The 15,898-nt window shown below is 49.6% G+C and overlaps 1 protein-coding gene across 2 annotated transcripts in view; it reads right to left on the bottom strand.

Moving 5' to 3' along the window:
• Positions 1-15,898, bottom strand: part of VIPR2 (vasoactive intestinal peptide receptor 2) — a 113,261-nt gene that overhangs the window by 61,310 nt on the left and 36,053 nt on the right. For both annotated transcript variants that reach the window (XM_090047589.1, XM_090047588.1), the window contains exon 4: positions 13,021-13,118. In XM_090047589.1, coding sequence (XP_089903715.1) covers positions 13,021-13,118 — 98 coding nt within the window. The remainder of the gene's footprint in view (positions 1-13,020; positions 13,119-15,898) is intronic.

Here is a 15,898-nt window from a genome sequence, read left to right as displayed (position 1 = left end):
AATTTAGCCAGTTTAAAGTAAGCCACCTAAACCTAGACCAGGTGTAGTGGACATTTGTATGTCCCCCAAAATTTCCAAGTGCTCTGCTTGCAAAGTCCAGCGCTAAATGCAGACATCTGGGGACATCAAGGAGAGGTTAGATTTGGTTCAAAATGACCACCTGATCTATGTTAGTTCACCCTGCGTATGGACTCTACACTCAGACCCAGTCTCAGTGATCAGAAATCAATCTAAACCTGTAACAGTACAAAAGCTCCACACAGAAACATGTCTAAAAATTGCAGAACCCAGTCTAAAATGGACCTGGATCAACATAGTATCAGACTTACTTGGTCTAGGTTAGGCCAAGGTATGCATTTACAGTAATCTGCACAGCTCCAGGGCTAGGAAAGCCCAATTCAAATACTTGTGGCTATTGGGATATAAAATTAACATGGGATCACTTTTTTAGTTTTGTTTACTAAATATAAGTCAAATAAACATGCTAAATCAGCTCATGTTCTATTTAGAGCATTGGAAACATTTCTGGAAAATTTTCCAATTCAAAATTTTCCAGAAAATCTACATCTCTGGTACCATGGTATAGGTATGTATGTGTACACACACACACACAAATATTTGCCAAAAGAAAAGTTTATACTACCTATAAGAGGGCACATCTGTATGTGCACTTTAATGCACAGTAGGCTATTTTACTGTGCATTAAAGTATCATGTAAAAAACTGTGATATTACACTAATACACAGCAAAATAGTCTACTGTGCATTAAGCATCACTAAAAAAGTGAAAAATGTGCACAGCCTAATGCACATTAACTTAGTACCTCACATTGGAGGTACTAAATTAATGCACATTAGAAAAGGTGCACTAATGCGCGTGTAGACATGCCCAGTAGGTGTGCAGAACTGTGTTTGTGGAGTACCTGTGCTAAAACATGCAGCAATTTAAAAAAAAAAGAGTAACATGCATCAATTCTAGACATAAAACTTAATGTATGGGCACTATATGCAAATTGCTACAGCCATAGTTAAATTCAAGTTATTGTTTTCAAATTAGTTCCTCACTTCTAATGCTTAGGGAGAGCAGGGTCTGACAGTAAGGACAGGGGGAAGGGACTACCAGGGAAAGAAGCTGGGGAGAAGCAGAGAGCAAAGGGGCTACCTGACCCCCCCAGATGTATTTTCCCTGCTTTAGCAGGAGGAGTGGGGGAAGGGGCAAATCCAGGGCAAACTTCCAATAATTAGATTCTATACCTGGAAATTTATGACAAATTTATAAATTTTCCATATATAGAATCTACTTGTTGGGGGGTCATTTATAATCAGGGTCATGTTCTACTGAGTAAATACAGTAATCTTTATTTTAATCATACTTCTTCTGTACTTTAAATCAACGTACTATTTGTTACGCACCTTCATGAGTACAGAATGAAGCCCTTGATCCTATCTCATAGAGAAAGTAAAGACGAAAAAAGTGTAGAGTACAATATAAATAAATACAGTATGACGCACAAGTGATTCATATCAAAAGGAGCATCAGTAGAAGTTAGTTATGTATTACAATTTCTTGAGGGATAAGGGCTCAATTTGGATTTGAGAAAAAACGAGCCATTAGTTCAAAGCAACAATACATTTCAGAGAGAGCAGTACTGTGCGTAATCTCTAAATGCAGGTACTGACATTCAAGACCTGTGTTTCATACACATCAGAGCTGGTCTTTCCTTGACTTCAATGAGATGTCCAGGGGCGTAACTCCTCTGACCAATCAAAAAAGCGTTATCAGATCTTTTTACTGCTTATGTAACTTGTAACATAAACCAATAGGAAAAGAAAAAAACCCACATTGTGAGTTACTATCATGCCATTTATTCAGCTTATTTCAAACGCACTTATATTGCATTTATCAGTGGCTATGAGCAGCCATCAATACTCCAAGCTTATATGTATTGCTTTCTGATATAAAGCACAGACTTATCCATGCTAGCAAAAATGGACTGAGATTAGGTCTGGGTGTGCTATCTAACTGTAATTTTTGATTAATGCGGACACATTGCAGTGGCCCTTACCCTGGCAGAAGCCTACAATGTAACTTCCTGGGTCTTCAACACTGTGTAACACCTGACTAAGGAGATTAAGAGATCTCTTAATTTGTACAGTCTAGTCAGGGCTGTTCTGGGGGCAGGGGGGCAAATTGGGGTGACCACCCTGGGTGCCGCACTTTGGGGGGCCCCCATGGTCAGTGCCACATAAGCCCCATCACAGTCGCCATGCACCACTGCTGTTGAGCGCTGCCAGATCTGCCACTGATGCTGAGTGCTCGCCTCTTCCCCTCCCCACCCCCCACACGCCCCTTTGCTGGCTCCAGCTGCTCACCACCCCTCTCCCCACCCCAGGCCCCAAACACCCCTACGGATGGCTCTGAGTCTAGCTAAAAGGTTTTGAAATCTGTCCACGCTACAAAAGAGGTTATGATGAGCCTGAGGTTCATCAAACACATACCAACCTAACCCTGTCACATTCTGCTAATGCAAACAAGTCCAGTTATTCATTTTGCTCCTGGTATTGGCCTTTATTCTCTTGGTTCCAGAGAAAAATTTAAAGAAAAAAAATGAATAAAGACTGCACAGGGATTAGAAACTATATAACAAATATTTAAATTCGGACCTGCTAGCAACACACTGAACTCCACTCTTTACACCACAGCTGCTGCCCATACGGGCTTAAACTGTGGCCCACAGGGGTCAGCATAGCTATTGGAGCTGCTGCACTGATAAGGCTCCAGAACCTAGGGGGTGAATGCTGCTGCTCCTCTCCTTGCCGCCTCCTTACCTGCTGCCAAATTCAGGGACTTTGACTGCTGATGGTAACTCAAACTGGCACCAAAGAAAAAGGGGGTGGGTGAGGACTAGTGGTATTCACCCCCTCAGTTCTGGAGCCACATTGACACAGCTCTGGCAGCTGCACCCACAAGCTGCCACCCTGCTACCAGAGATGACTGTTTGGCCCACAATAAGGCCTTTGATCCAGAACCAGCCCATGGGGTCTAAATATGTTGGACAACCCTGTTTTATAAAATTAATTTAATTAAATTTAGACATTAAATATAATTCTCATGAAACCAATGGATTTCCAGGCTAGGGACAGATATTCAAAAAGCTGGAGCCTGAATTGATTCAATCTTTGCAGGTTAGTCTAGCCTGCCTAGATTGAACCAATTTGCAAGTGGTTAGACATTCAGGAAATGCAGGCACATGCCTCCAGTAGCTCAGGCCAGGAGCTGGGGGCGCTGGAGCATGCCCTTGGCTGCAGGGAAGCTGTGCTGGGGTGTATTTCCAGCCTCGGCACTAGCCCGGAGTGAACTGGGCAGGGAGGCCACCAGCCGGGGTTCCCCCTCACTGTGGCGGCAGCAGCAGGGGTGGGGGTGCAGTCAGATGTCAACCAGAATAGCCCCTTGAGGCAGAGGGGGCAGGGTCTGCTCACCCAGGCCGCCACCAATCACTCCCTGCACACAGCAACTGGAGGGATAAGCTCCTTCCCTGCCTCCTGCTCCAGTAATAACTCCCTACTTCCTGCCCCTTCACCTAAGCGGTTCTGCTGGCCAGCCTATGGACGTGCCCTTGCCTTGCCACTGTAATGGCAATGGGGGAACGACCCTGATGGGGGCTGCAGCCCCTCTCAGTGGTATCCTGGGAGCGCGAGCCTCCTCCCAGCAGTGAGGCTGCACGCTGCTGCGGCCTGCGCCAGTGGAACCTTTGGCCCAGTGGCTTCTGGCCAGCATCTGGACATCTGGCTCCATCTCCGGCTGCTTTACACTCAGCCTCCTTTCACTCCTCCACCTCCCTCATTGGGGCTGCTTATTACAGGTGGGCAGGCAGAGTGGGTGGAAAGCAGCTGAAGCAGGAGACACAGCTCCAGGCACTGGGCAGAAGCCATGGGGCTGAAGCCTCCCCCGCCCCGAGTGGCACTGCGTGACAGGACAAGAGCCGCAGCTGGAGGTGAGGGAAGGACAACAGCCCTGACTGAGCCCAGCCAGCCAGCCAGCTTCCCCTCACCTCCACCAGCTACCCCCCCCCCTGCCCTCTGCCTGCTGTGCCACTCCAAGCAGGGGTGGAAGGGGAAGGGTGATGTAGCTTTAGCCTCCGTGGTTTCTACTCGGAGCACAGGAGCTCTGGCTCCACCTGCAGCTGCTTTCCACCTGCTCCTGGTGCAGGGCCTGCTCATCGCACCGGGCGAGCAGGAGGAAGGCAGCCAGAGCTGGAGCTAGAGCTCCATGCTCTGGGCTGAAGCAACTCCCCCTCCCCGTCCCTCACCTCCCGGAGTGGCATGGCAGGGGCAGGGGCAGGGGGAGGGGGAGTAGCTGCCTGGAGGTGAGGTGAAGCTGGCTGCTAGTTGGGCTTGGCAGGGCTGCTTCTCTTGCCATCACCTCTAAGGCTGTGGCTCTTGTCATGCCGCGCAGTGCCACTCAGGGCAGAGGCAACTTCAGCCCAATGCAGCTTCTGTCCAGTGCTCTGGCTGCTCTGGCTCCAGTTCTGGCTGCCTTCCACCTGCACTCGGTGCTACGAGCAGGCTCTGCAGAGGGGTGGGGATGGTGGGGAGAAGGCAGCCAGAGCTGGAGCTAGCACTCTGTGCATGCTGGGCAGAAGCCACTGGGCCGAAGCTTCCACCCACCCATCCAGAGCCGTGCAGCGGCTGGCAACTGGCAGTGGCAGAGGGATGCAGAAGAAACCCTCCAGCCCTGGCCAGCGCACAGCCTGTGGTGTGGCTGCAGCTGGCGGGTGCTGTACAGTGGGTACAGCTCAGCACCATAGCCCTAGCCCCACAGCTGCAAGCAAGGCAGACAAATGGCAGTGTCCCTGTCCCTGCCATTTTTCAGCGACATTTTTCCCCCCCTCCCCACACCAGGGCCCCATGGTGGAGGAGGAAGAGGAATGGGACAGCCCTGCCCACCACAGTGGCTCCCTGACAGCCAGGCCTGGCCTGGGTGCGGGGAGCTGGGAGCAATCTGGGCACACAGCTCCCACAGCCCCAGCAACATGGGACATGCCCATGGCTGCCTGGGCTAGCCAGAGGCTCCAGCAGGCCTGGAGCCCAGCAGCCAGCCCCTGCAGGAGTCATGTGCCTGCAATTGCCCAGCTGCTGCCACACCTCCTCCACGATGTTTGCTCATCACAGGCACCATGCACGGGGTGTGGTAGTGACCGAGGCCCCTATGATGGGTGGCTGCCAGGCTCCAGGCCTGCTGGTGCCTCTGAGGCAGTCCTAGCAGCCATTGGCATGTCCTGCACAGAGAGTCTGCCAAGGTGCCTGCCTGCAGCTGCAGCAGCATCACCTGTGCACCACTGCCCAGCCAACTGCCACCCATCCATGCTGGGCTGGGCCGTCATGCAGCCGCAGCTGGTTGGGAAGGGCCCTGACCCCACAGCCCAACCTAGGCCAGCCCTGATAAACAACCTATCAACTGGGGCTGAGCGGGACTGGCTTCAGGCACTGCTGAGGGCAGGTGCAGAGGGCCCAGGCCAGGCTGTGGGGGCAGGGCCCTTCCCTGCTGGCTATGACTTCATGATGGCCTAGCTTGGCCTAGGCACAGGGATCCAGGAGCAATCTGGGCACACAGCTCCCATGGTCCCAGCCCGAGCCACAGCTGGCTGGGAAGGGCCCTACCCCTGCAGCCCAGCTGAGGCTGGTCCCTCTGCACCCACCCTCAGCAGCACCTGCGGTCCAGCCTGACTCAGCCCCACAAGCCCTGGGTGAGGCAGGTAGATGGTTGCTGGTGTAGTGGTGAAGGCAAGGAACAACCCTGACAGGGCTGCTCTGCCCCAGCCAGGCATTCTCCCAGTGGGAGAGGGGAGGGAGCGGGGAATAAACATTGAATCAATTAAAAGGTCCGATTAGATTTGAAGCTCTCCAAATCAATTTAGAAAAGATTCAGAGAGCTTCAGTGATTCGGGCAGTCCCCACTCGCGGTAGCAGGGAGCTGGACCCAGACTCTGAGCTGGCAAGTAGGGGTGGGGGATGGAAGGCTCGAGGACAGGGGAGGGGATCATGAGAAGATCCCTGCTAGGCCCCATCCCTTGCCTGCTCCCTCAGTCCCCCCAAGCACACTCTGACCTCTGCCCGCTCTCCCAGCCCCATGGCTGCCCCACTCAACCCCAGCTCCCGACCCTTTAAAAAAAACAAACCAAAAAACCCCATTCACTAGCTCCTGCCCAGCGGGGGGGGGGGCAGCGATCCCCCCTGCCCCCACTGCCCCATGCTGCATGGGGGAGCTCTGCCACAAGCCCCCCTCTCACAGCCCTCCCCCCCAGCAGGAGCCAGGCAGTGTGGGTTTTTTTGTTTCTGTTTTAAAGGGCCAGTAGCTGGGGCAGGCGTGGCAGCCATGGAGAGGGGTGGGGTTGGAAGAGCAGGCAGGAGTCGGGGGGCTTGGCCGAATCAATTCGGGACAGTGATTCAAATAACCAAATTGAATCACTGTCCCCCAAATGGGCCGAATCCGAAGTGAATACTAGCCACTTCGCACAGGCTTATTAGGCATCTGTTTAAGATTGGAAAACCCTTCCCTAGGCTTAAGTAGCCAAGTTGTTTCTTCATATACTTCAGGGAGAGTCCTGAGTTCCATTACCTGTTCCTAGGATTATTTTTTACCTCAAACAATCTTTGGTTAAAACTCAGAAATAAGCTTGGCAGCAGATATTAGAAACCAGGTCTCTCTCCACTCAGGATTGGGCCTTCCTCATTGTAAGTTATAGGGTTGTGCTCCCCTTTGCTTGTTTTCTTTCTGACCCCCAGAATCTTGAATTCTTGGCTGACCAGTGGCCAAGTGTCAACATTAGGGGTGGAGGGTGCCCTCACCCACACCATTCCATAGCCTGCTATTTGACACTCTCTGAGAAGTAGGAGATACGGGTTTGAAACCTCCCTGGCTGATGGCAGGACTTCCTGCATGAATGACGTGTCCCTGGAGGCTGAGGTGGGCATGGTGACTGCCCACAGACAGCAGCAGCAAGCAGGGAACACCCACAGGTGGCCGCAGTGACGTCAGTGGCAAGGGTGGGCCAAGCGGAGACCGCCCACAGGTGGCCGCAGTGGTCTCGGCAGTGGAGGGAGGGATGGCAAGCAGTGGGCTGGGACTACTGGCAGCTGCCTGCACAAGCTGGTGGCAGCTTCGCCAGCAGCCAATCTTGGGGAATACATGTCCCCACCATGCCCTGTCATGCGTCGCCTATGCCTCACAGTTACTGTGCAAGTGCTCAAACCACTAAACCCTGTAATGTGTATTTTCACCAGGGCGCTACAAGATTCTTTTAAGGGTGTTAACACCATTAGAGGTGCAAACACCTACACAATTCACAAGATAAACCCAGAGAGTTCAAATGGGAATTCATAGTGTTAAAAACTTTCTGACCTGTTGTAGTTTTTCTGAGTTTTTTACAACGCAAGAATTTCACTTAGAATACAGCAAGCTAAGAGCTGATATTATTCAAGAGAGGCCTTGGGTCTAACAACGGTACTTGGGTCTAAAAAGGTTGAGAACTACTGTTCAGTAAATTAAATTACTAGGCAAAAAACTCTTGAGATGGACAATTCAGTGCTCTCAGTGTGCAGTAAATATGTTCTATGAAAATATGACCCCTCCAATAGTCCAGGTTCAAGGACACCTAGTTCGTGAATCCTTTATGGCCGGGGCTTTGACAACTGAATGTTCAATTTAACCAATATACTAGCAGTCTGAACTTGCCTGAGTTTTTCCCAAGAGAACTTATGTCCTACACAGACATTGCATATGAAGCAGTATTGAGTAAATCAAGTCAAAACCTGGGAGTGGCATAACCCTTTTCACATGTAGCTTGTCCCTGGAATTAATGTCAATCAACTCAAATTAGCTTAGACTGTTCCAGGAAAAAGTGTTATCCCAGGTACTTCACAGGTACTTAAAATGGGGCAGTGGGCTTGTATGTCTGTAAGGATCCCAAGATAAAAATCTTGTTTCTGTTTTTATCCTTAGGTACTTTGGAACTCTTAAGTGTCTTAGTAGTTAGTCATGTGTTCTATGCATCACTCACTAGCACCTAGGGGCTTCTTTACACATGCTCCAGCAGGGAGGTTCTTTAGTTACAGTGGCTCCAAGAGCACCCACAGTGTCTCATGTACTCAGTGTCCTGCATGTCAAACTGGTGGCAGGGGTGTTATATCTAAAACTTATTCTATGAGCTTTAGTTAAAGCGCCCCGACACCATTTTGAAGTGTGGGGATGCTGAATACGCATGACGTGGAGGCTGCTGGAGCATGCTAATTAGCACGCCCTAGCAGACTCAATTAACAGAGTCCCTGCAAACCTACAGGCACCCTAAGGGCCTAAGTTCTTTTTAGTATTGAACAATGTTTTGTGAACACATCATGATCTGTGTCACGGATGGCCCCGCGAGCGGCCGTGAGCTCGCTAGCGCCCCTTTGCCGTGCCAATTAGGGTGATCTGGCACCCTCTACTCGCCCACCACGTCTTTGCTGTTGAGGTTCAGAATGGGAGGCTGCCTACTTCCACCTAACGACACCTTGCTGGTATCACCTCCGTTCCAAAGTGAGGGTACTCTCACCCCAGCCTTATGGGCAAATGCGTGCCTCCAAACCTCCCCTTTAGCACGCCCCAAGCCTCGCAGCTGTTCTGTGGGACGTTTGTATAATCCCTCGCCCCTCGGGTGCCCTCGTTCTCTCTCTCAGGCACCCTGGGCTCCTCGCCCACCTGGCGCCCCCTTGGACTGGGCTCCTATCTCCAGCCCGCTCCCTGTGCCCTGGGCCCGTCTCGTCGGCGTCCAGCTAATCGCTGGTGCCCCCTGGGTCTGGCTCGTTACCGCCGCCCTAATCCCGGCACCCTTGGGTCTGGCTTGTTACCTCGCTTGTTCTGCCTCGCTCCGGGGCCTTGCCCTCTCTAGGGCCGACGCCTAGCACCTCGCGCTCCGTCTCCGCCCCGCTCTGAGGCCTTGCCCTCCCTAGGGCCGACACCGCGCGCCTCGTGCCCTTTCTCTGCCCCGCTCTGGGGCCTCGCCCTCTCTGGGGCCTGTACCGCGCTCCTCGCGCTGCGCCCTCTCTGGGGCCTCGCCCTCTCTGGGGCCTGTACCGCGCTCCTCGCGCTGCGCCCTCTCTGGGGCCTCGCCCTCTCTGGGGCCTGTACCGCGCTCCTCGCGCTGCGCCCTCTCTGGGGCCTCGCCCTCTCTGGGGCCTGTACCGCGCTCCTCGCGCTGCGCCCTCTCTGGGGCCTCGCCCTCTCTGGGGCCTGTATCCGCTCCTCGCGCTGCGCCCCCTCTGGGGCCTCGCCCTCTCTGGGGCCTGTACGCGCTCCTCGCGCTGCGCCCCCTCTGGGGCCTCGCCCTCTCTGGGGCCTGTACCGCGCTCCTCGCGCTGCGCCCTCTCTGGGGCCTCGCCCTCTCTGGGGCCTGTACCGCGCTCCTCGCGCTGCGCCCTCTCTGGGGCCTCGCCCTCTCTGGGGCCTGTACCGCGCTCCTCGCGCTGCGCCCTCTCTGGGGCCTCGCCCTCTCTGGGGCCTGTACCGCGCTCCTCGCGCTGCGCCCTCTCTGGGGCCTCGCCCTCTCTGGGGCCTGTACCGCGCTTCCCGCGCTTGGGGCTCAGGTGGCCGTAGCCGTGCCTGGCCCCCTTGACCCTTTCTTGGGTCGTTTGCCTCACTGGGCAAACTGCCGCCCTCACGGCTGGGGTCCAAGCCCCGTACAACCGCGCCACTCCGGCACCAACAGTTGTGCCCCACTGGCACTGTGCCCCTACTGGGCACCCAGAACCCCCAAGCTGCTGGGGAGCCCCGCTGAGGCCTCCTCACTCCCCTACAGCCTCACCCGGTCCTCCGGTGTAAACTGTAACATAAGCTCAAGCCATCTGGCTGTAACATAAACACAGAGGCTCCGTACCCCAAACCATAAACTCCAAGCCCCCACCAAGGCTCTCAAGCCTACCTCCCTTTAGGGCGCTCTTGTTCCTCGCATCATCGCAGCCGGTTAGCGTGGTAAGGCTGCGACCACTAACTCAGGCCACTCAGCTCAGCCGCAGAGCTCCTGCTCCTGCAGCAGCCAAAAGGGAACTGCTAGCTAGGCTTTGGCCTAGCTGTTTATAAGGGCCTGGCCCTGCTCCCTCCTGGCCACATGACCTGCCTAGTTGCCCTAGCAACCCCCATCTGTGTTGCTGGGGCACTTCAGCAGCCCTATTCCTCCTGCTAGTAGCAGGCATCCTGGTGCCCTGCTACAATCTGACAGTGAAATAATAATTAAAACAAATTATATCAACAAAGGGCCTCTAATTTAGTATTCATTAAGTCAATGCAAAAAACTTCTATTGACTTCAGTAGGAATTTGATGGAGCCATTTTGGGAATCTGAATTTTTTTTTCCCCCTCTTTGGCAAGTTAGCAACGAAATGTAATGGGGACCTTATTTAATTTATTTTTAAATGCACCCTTCCTGTTCCAGATCATTAATAATCTGAACAGTTTGTTACTTACCTACTAATTACCTGCTCAATATTTCTTTACTAATCCCTTCCCCTTCCCTCTCATTTAAACCTTCTATAAAGCATTCCCAGATGTTCAGAGCAAATATGCACCTGCCCTTCACGAGGATAAAAATAAGTTCCCATCCTAATTAAGACCAACTGCTCAACAAACAGGAATAACGCTGATCTCCATCTTTGATGGAAACTCATTCCACAACAAAGATATACTCTGTGTTTGTACATATCAAATAAAGAGCCTGACTGGAATTTTCATGCACACTCTTTCAATATTTCTATACCCGACTTCTGTAGACTTCTATACCCGACACAGAAACCTGCTATTTGTCTTCATTAAAGCAATCAAATTCTGACCTGAAATTATCATTGCTGTTTTAACCGCACTGGTAAATACATTGCTGCACCACCCTCTACACCTGTATGAACCTCCCATAAAGAAAGTTGTATTCACATGGGCAACAGTTTGGGCTGCATCATTCTGTAATGATACATGTTAGCTAAATTATCCTAACCCTGATGCTGAATAAAGCAGAGTTAACTTGGAGTTGTTTTGCTGCATTTCTATTGCTGCAGAATCATGCAGATAGAACAGCTTATATCACTATCAATTAGATCGATATCAAATGATATCTGGCTACATGCTTGACTGAGAAAAAGCAGAAGTGAACAAATTATTGTCCCTGTACTTTACTTTCATATAGAAAAGTTTCTAATATAAGTGGCTATTATATATACATGCAGTGAGAACATGGATGTATAGGGAAGCATCAGCTTACTTTTTGTATTTAAAAAGAATCTAGAATTCATATGTATGTTATTTTGAAGGAGATTGAAATTTTCCATAATTACAGTATCTCAGTGGCTCTATCCAGCAACACATGAATTGAGACTGAAAGATACTGGGACATATCTTCTGGCAATCTTCTGACTTATGGTTATAGCATTCATAGGTACATATGAACTGAAACAGAAAAAAAATGGGACAGTCGGCCTGGTACTTTGGACACGATTCTGAAAGGGGTCAGCTGGAAATGTCATAAATGTTTTGGGGAAATCAAACAATTTGATTGTGTTAATTTATTTCAAATGAATAATGTCCACCCTTCAGGCACTGATAATTAACTTGGATTTTATCAATACTGACCCAGAAATGACAATGAAGAATAAGTTAGGCAAGGCTAGCATCTATTGCTGACATTCCTGACACAAGAGAACCAAGCAGTTGTGTCTTGTAGTGAAACAATTATTTGAATGTGGGTGTAGTCTATCGATCAATCTACCCTATCACTTTCATTAGGGTCCATCACTAAAGCAGAAAAAGACTTGGAAGATGTAGGTCATATTCTTTCCTGAAGAGTGATGTGTATTTGTCATGAGAAGACTCCATCCCTGAAAGTGAAGATCGGAGTTTGACACTGACAGCTGAGGTTTATCTTTGGATTGCATACAGTCTGCAGCAAAACTAATTAAAAAACAGAAGTATTTTTTTTTCAAGAAGTTTTGATAAATATCAAAAAATTCCAACATTTTTAACAGTTTTAATCTGCTGGCCTTTAAGAGAGACAGGTAGTTCTCCTCAATAGGACGGGAAATAAGTGGTATAAGCAAATTGAGTGTATCCCATGTTTTTCACCTGCTAGGATCATTCGTTCTGTACTTGAAGACATTTGGGACAAATTCTAATCCCTGATGGAAATTAAAATCCTTAGTAACTCCAATGAAATTACTGAAGTTAAATGTTAGCTCTTTCTACTCATACGTTACATAAGTAGACAGACATTGTCTTTTGATTCTGGAAATGCAGCCACATGCCTGCAGTGGCCCCAGTCAGAAACCAGGGGGCAATAGAGCATGATTCCCTGCTTGGCTAGAGCAGACAGCTTGGGGCAAGGCTAGCCACCCTCCAAGAGGGATGGGGCAAGGGGTGCTTCTGGAGGAAGTGCAAAGTACCCTGAGAGGCTGGAGGACTGTGAGTTAACTTGAATCTGGAGGGGGATCTGGAACAGAAGTTCTGAATCAGTTCAGTCTGATACTACATCCATCTTGGTTTGTGTAAACCAGTTCTGGTCATTTTGAAAGTGGTTTTATGTGCACTGTAACTGTTTCGTTACAGATTTGAATTGGTTTCCAGTCACTTATACCAGTTTATATGTAACTTCTGTCCCTAGCCTACATGTATATGTAGGTCAAATAATGTCTGCAATCCCATTACAATAAAGTCTACTAGAAAGCAATTCAACACACAATTGCTTACAAGGCTTCTGGCATGCACTGATATCAGATATCTCACAGTAGTACCGCTGATGACTGAAAACCATATATAATCATGATTTATAACATTAAAATTTATGAACCACATCAATCCAGAAGAGTAATCTTTGCTCTCAGTGTGTGCAATTTTCACACTGACTTCATCAGGAGGAATATGTATGTATTTTTGAGCAGGCTATAGACACAGAGATTTTTAATCTTTTAAACATCAGCATGTAAGCGACCAGGATAATTATTTTCCCTACCATATGATCCTCATCATGGTCTTTAAATCCACAAGCAGTTATGAAATCTGGAAATGGTTCTGACCACCCATCACTTGTGCAGTTTTTGCTAATATTTCCTGCAAAACAGAATTAAAAAGAATGAATTAATACAGATTTAGAATCTTCCTAACCGATAGGCCTAAAACAGCTTAGACAAAGTCCCAAATCAGCTAGCTACAGCATGGCACTTCTGACTAACACAGCTAACTAACTACTACACTCTGCAAAAGGGCTCTCGAGTTCACGTGACAACCTCACCAAGACAAAATGTGCTGGTGCAACAAACCTGTAAAATACTGCCAAGAGATCAGATTTAACTATTTTCTTGGGCTACTGAAATGCTATTGTAATTTAAGATACCATTATATTCTCCTACTAAAAAACAGAATTCTCTGTATATTTCTAGAGAGCAGACACAAACTGCTTTTTCATAAAGAGTAGCAGTAGTGGAATATATTTCAGATTTAATATTCTTGATAGTCATTGAAGGAAAAAAGTTTTTTTTCCATCTTGCAGCTACACATATCAGAGTTTTTTTTGGGGGGGGGGAAAGATTGTCTTTTTTTTGCCTTCCTCAGAAACATTGGGTGTTGACTGCAGCCAAGGGTGGGGATTGTGACTAGGATGTGTCAACACTCCTGCTGGGTCTAAAACATAGAGAGTCAGACTGATCACCACATTTGGGGTCAGGAAGGAATTTTATCCCATGGTCAGATTATTATGCACTGTGGGGATTTTTGTTTTCCTCTGTAGTGGGGAGTATGATCCTCTTCCTTGGATCTCTCAAGCATTTTTTTAACGCCCTGTGCAGCAGCAGAACACTGACCATTGTTGGCCCCTTGCTTTAACCAGTGGCCAGTTAGGGTGCTATGCCTTGTGGTTGTGTGACAGGGCTGACTATATATTTGTAGTAAGAGGGTAGACCGGGGGTTGGTAACCTACAGCCCTCAGCCTGGATTCACTGGCGATGCATAGGGGGTGTGTGCGCATGCACCCCCTGAGATTGGCCACTGCCAACACTGCCAGCAGAGTCTGCGGGTGGTCGCCACTCACCACCCCCCCTCCCCCAGCTGCCAGCGCTGCCAATGACATCTGTGGACAGTCACTTGTCACCACTTGGCGCTCAACACCCCCCACCCTCACTGCCGCCACCACCACTGCCTTGCCACTGCGGTTGCTGTGCCCACTCTGGCCTCAGGAGGCACAAGGCATTCATACCTGGATCCAACTCGCAGATGCAGGACTTTGGAGGCATTTAGCAGGCAAGGTGCCTTCTGTGGGCACTCTCCTCATGCTGCTTGGGACAAATTCTAGCTGCAAGCATCTTTCCAGTGAAGCTGTGATGGCAAGGGGCAGAAGCAGTGGTAGGGTCCTAGTACCTGGCTTTCTACCCCACATCTGGGGTGAGTCTTTCCTGCCCGCAACCAGAAAAGGTTGTCTACCCCAGGTTAGTCAGGGATTTGTATGGGATGGTTTGGATAAGGGTGATCCTGCCTCAGGCAGGGGGTTGGACTAGATAACCTCCATGCCTAGGGACAGCCATTAAAAAGCCTGAGACTGAATTGATTCAATCTTTGCAGGTAAGTCTAACCTACCTAGGTTGAACCTGTTTGTAACTGCAGAGACATTCTCTCTGGACTGAGGAAATTCAGGGGCATGCCTGCAGTGGCTCAGGCTAGAAGCTGGTGGGTGCTAAAGCAGCCCTCCCTTCCCTTCCACAATGCTGAGCTGAGGGGGCCATAGTCAGGCCCTGGCAGGACACTCTGATTAGGGAGGGATGTCACCTCCTACCCTGCCTGCACAATCCCACACTTTTCCCCACTTGCTGCTCCAGTGGCAGGAGTGTTGCCAGCTCCCAGCCCTAGGGTAGCACTCTGAAAACCTCAGTGTCATCAACAGATGCATGCACTGTATACCCCTCACCTTTGCCTCAATCCCACTCTCCCTGCTTCTTCATACTGTCTGCAAACCGGACAGACAAGGGAGCCAGCAGGGGACTGATAAACACCATGTTATCAGCTCATCAACAAAACAAAAGCCTCTCTCATTAGTTTAGGCTATTCTTAAATAGCTTTTTCCAAGGAAGGAATGGAGGGACATTATCAGCTGACCTGGTGATTAGCTCCAAAAGGCCCTAAGTGGATATTGTTCTGTCCACCTGTCCCAGTGAAATTGGAGATATACACACACACACACACACACACACACACACACACACACAGACAGACACCTCTCAGCATTAACTAACATACCACATGTGTAGGATCCATGAGGCTGCAGTCTGTGCTGTGGGAGATGGGAGGCAGGGAGATCCCTGCTTGAGAAATGAGCAGCAGGCGGGAGGAAGGGGGAAGCAAGGCAGACCCTCCTGTGCCTGCAGTCTCCACCAGAGCTCTGGTGAGGGACCAGTGGGCAGGGCCAGCTCTGCTCTCTGGAGCAGACAGCACAACCCAGGGCTGCAAAGTATCTGGGATGCTGAGGGTATCTGGTTTAACTTAAAACAGGAAGGGGTGTGGGACATACATTGCATAAACCAGTTTGATCCAAATCAGTTAAGTATGATACTATATTCAAACAGGTTTATCTTAAACCAGTTTCAGCCATTTTGAAACTGGTTTATGTGCACTGAACTTCTGTTCTGTTACAGGTTTAAACCAGTTTCTGATTACTTAAACTGGTTTATGTGTAATGTCTGTCTCTAGTCCATAGGTCACTTCTACCCAGCCTTTCTATGATCCTGATTGACTTGTATCCAGATAACGTCTTGATATATATACAGTATCATGATTGGTTTATATCAAGGCAACTTCTGAATGCCTTTGTTTGAGTAACTTAAAATTCTTTCTTAGCTTCCATA

Source organism: Crocodylus siamensis, chromosome 5 (genome assembly GCF_052110815.1).
Source record: "Crocodylus siamensis isolate JL-2025a chromosome 5, ASM5211081v1, whole genome shotgun sequence".
NCBI lineage: Eukaryota > Metazoa > Chordata > Crocodylia > Crocodylidae > Crocodylus > Crocodylus siamensis.
The sequence above is the reverse complement of the archived record's forward strand: the minus strand, read 5'-3'. Positions and strand labels throughout refer to the sequence as shown.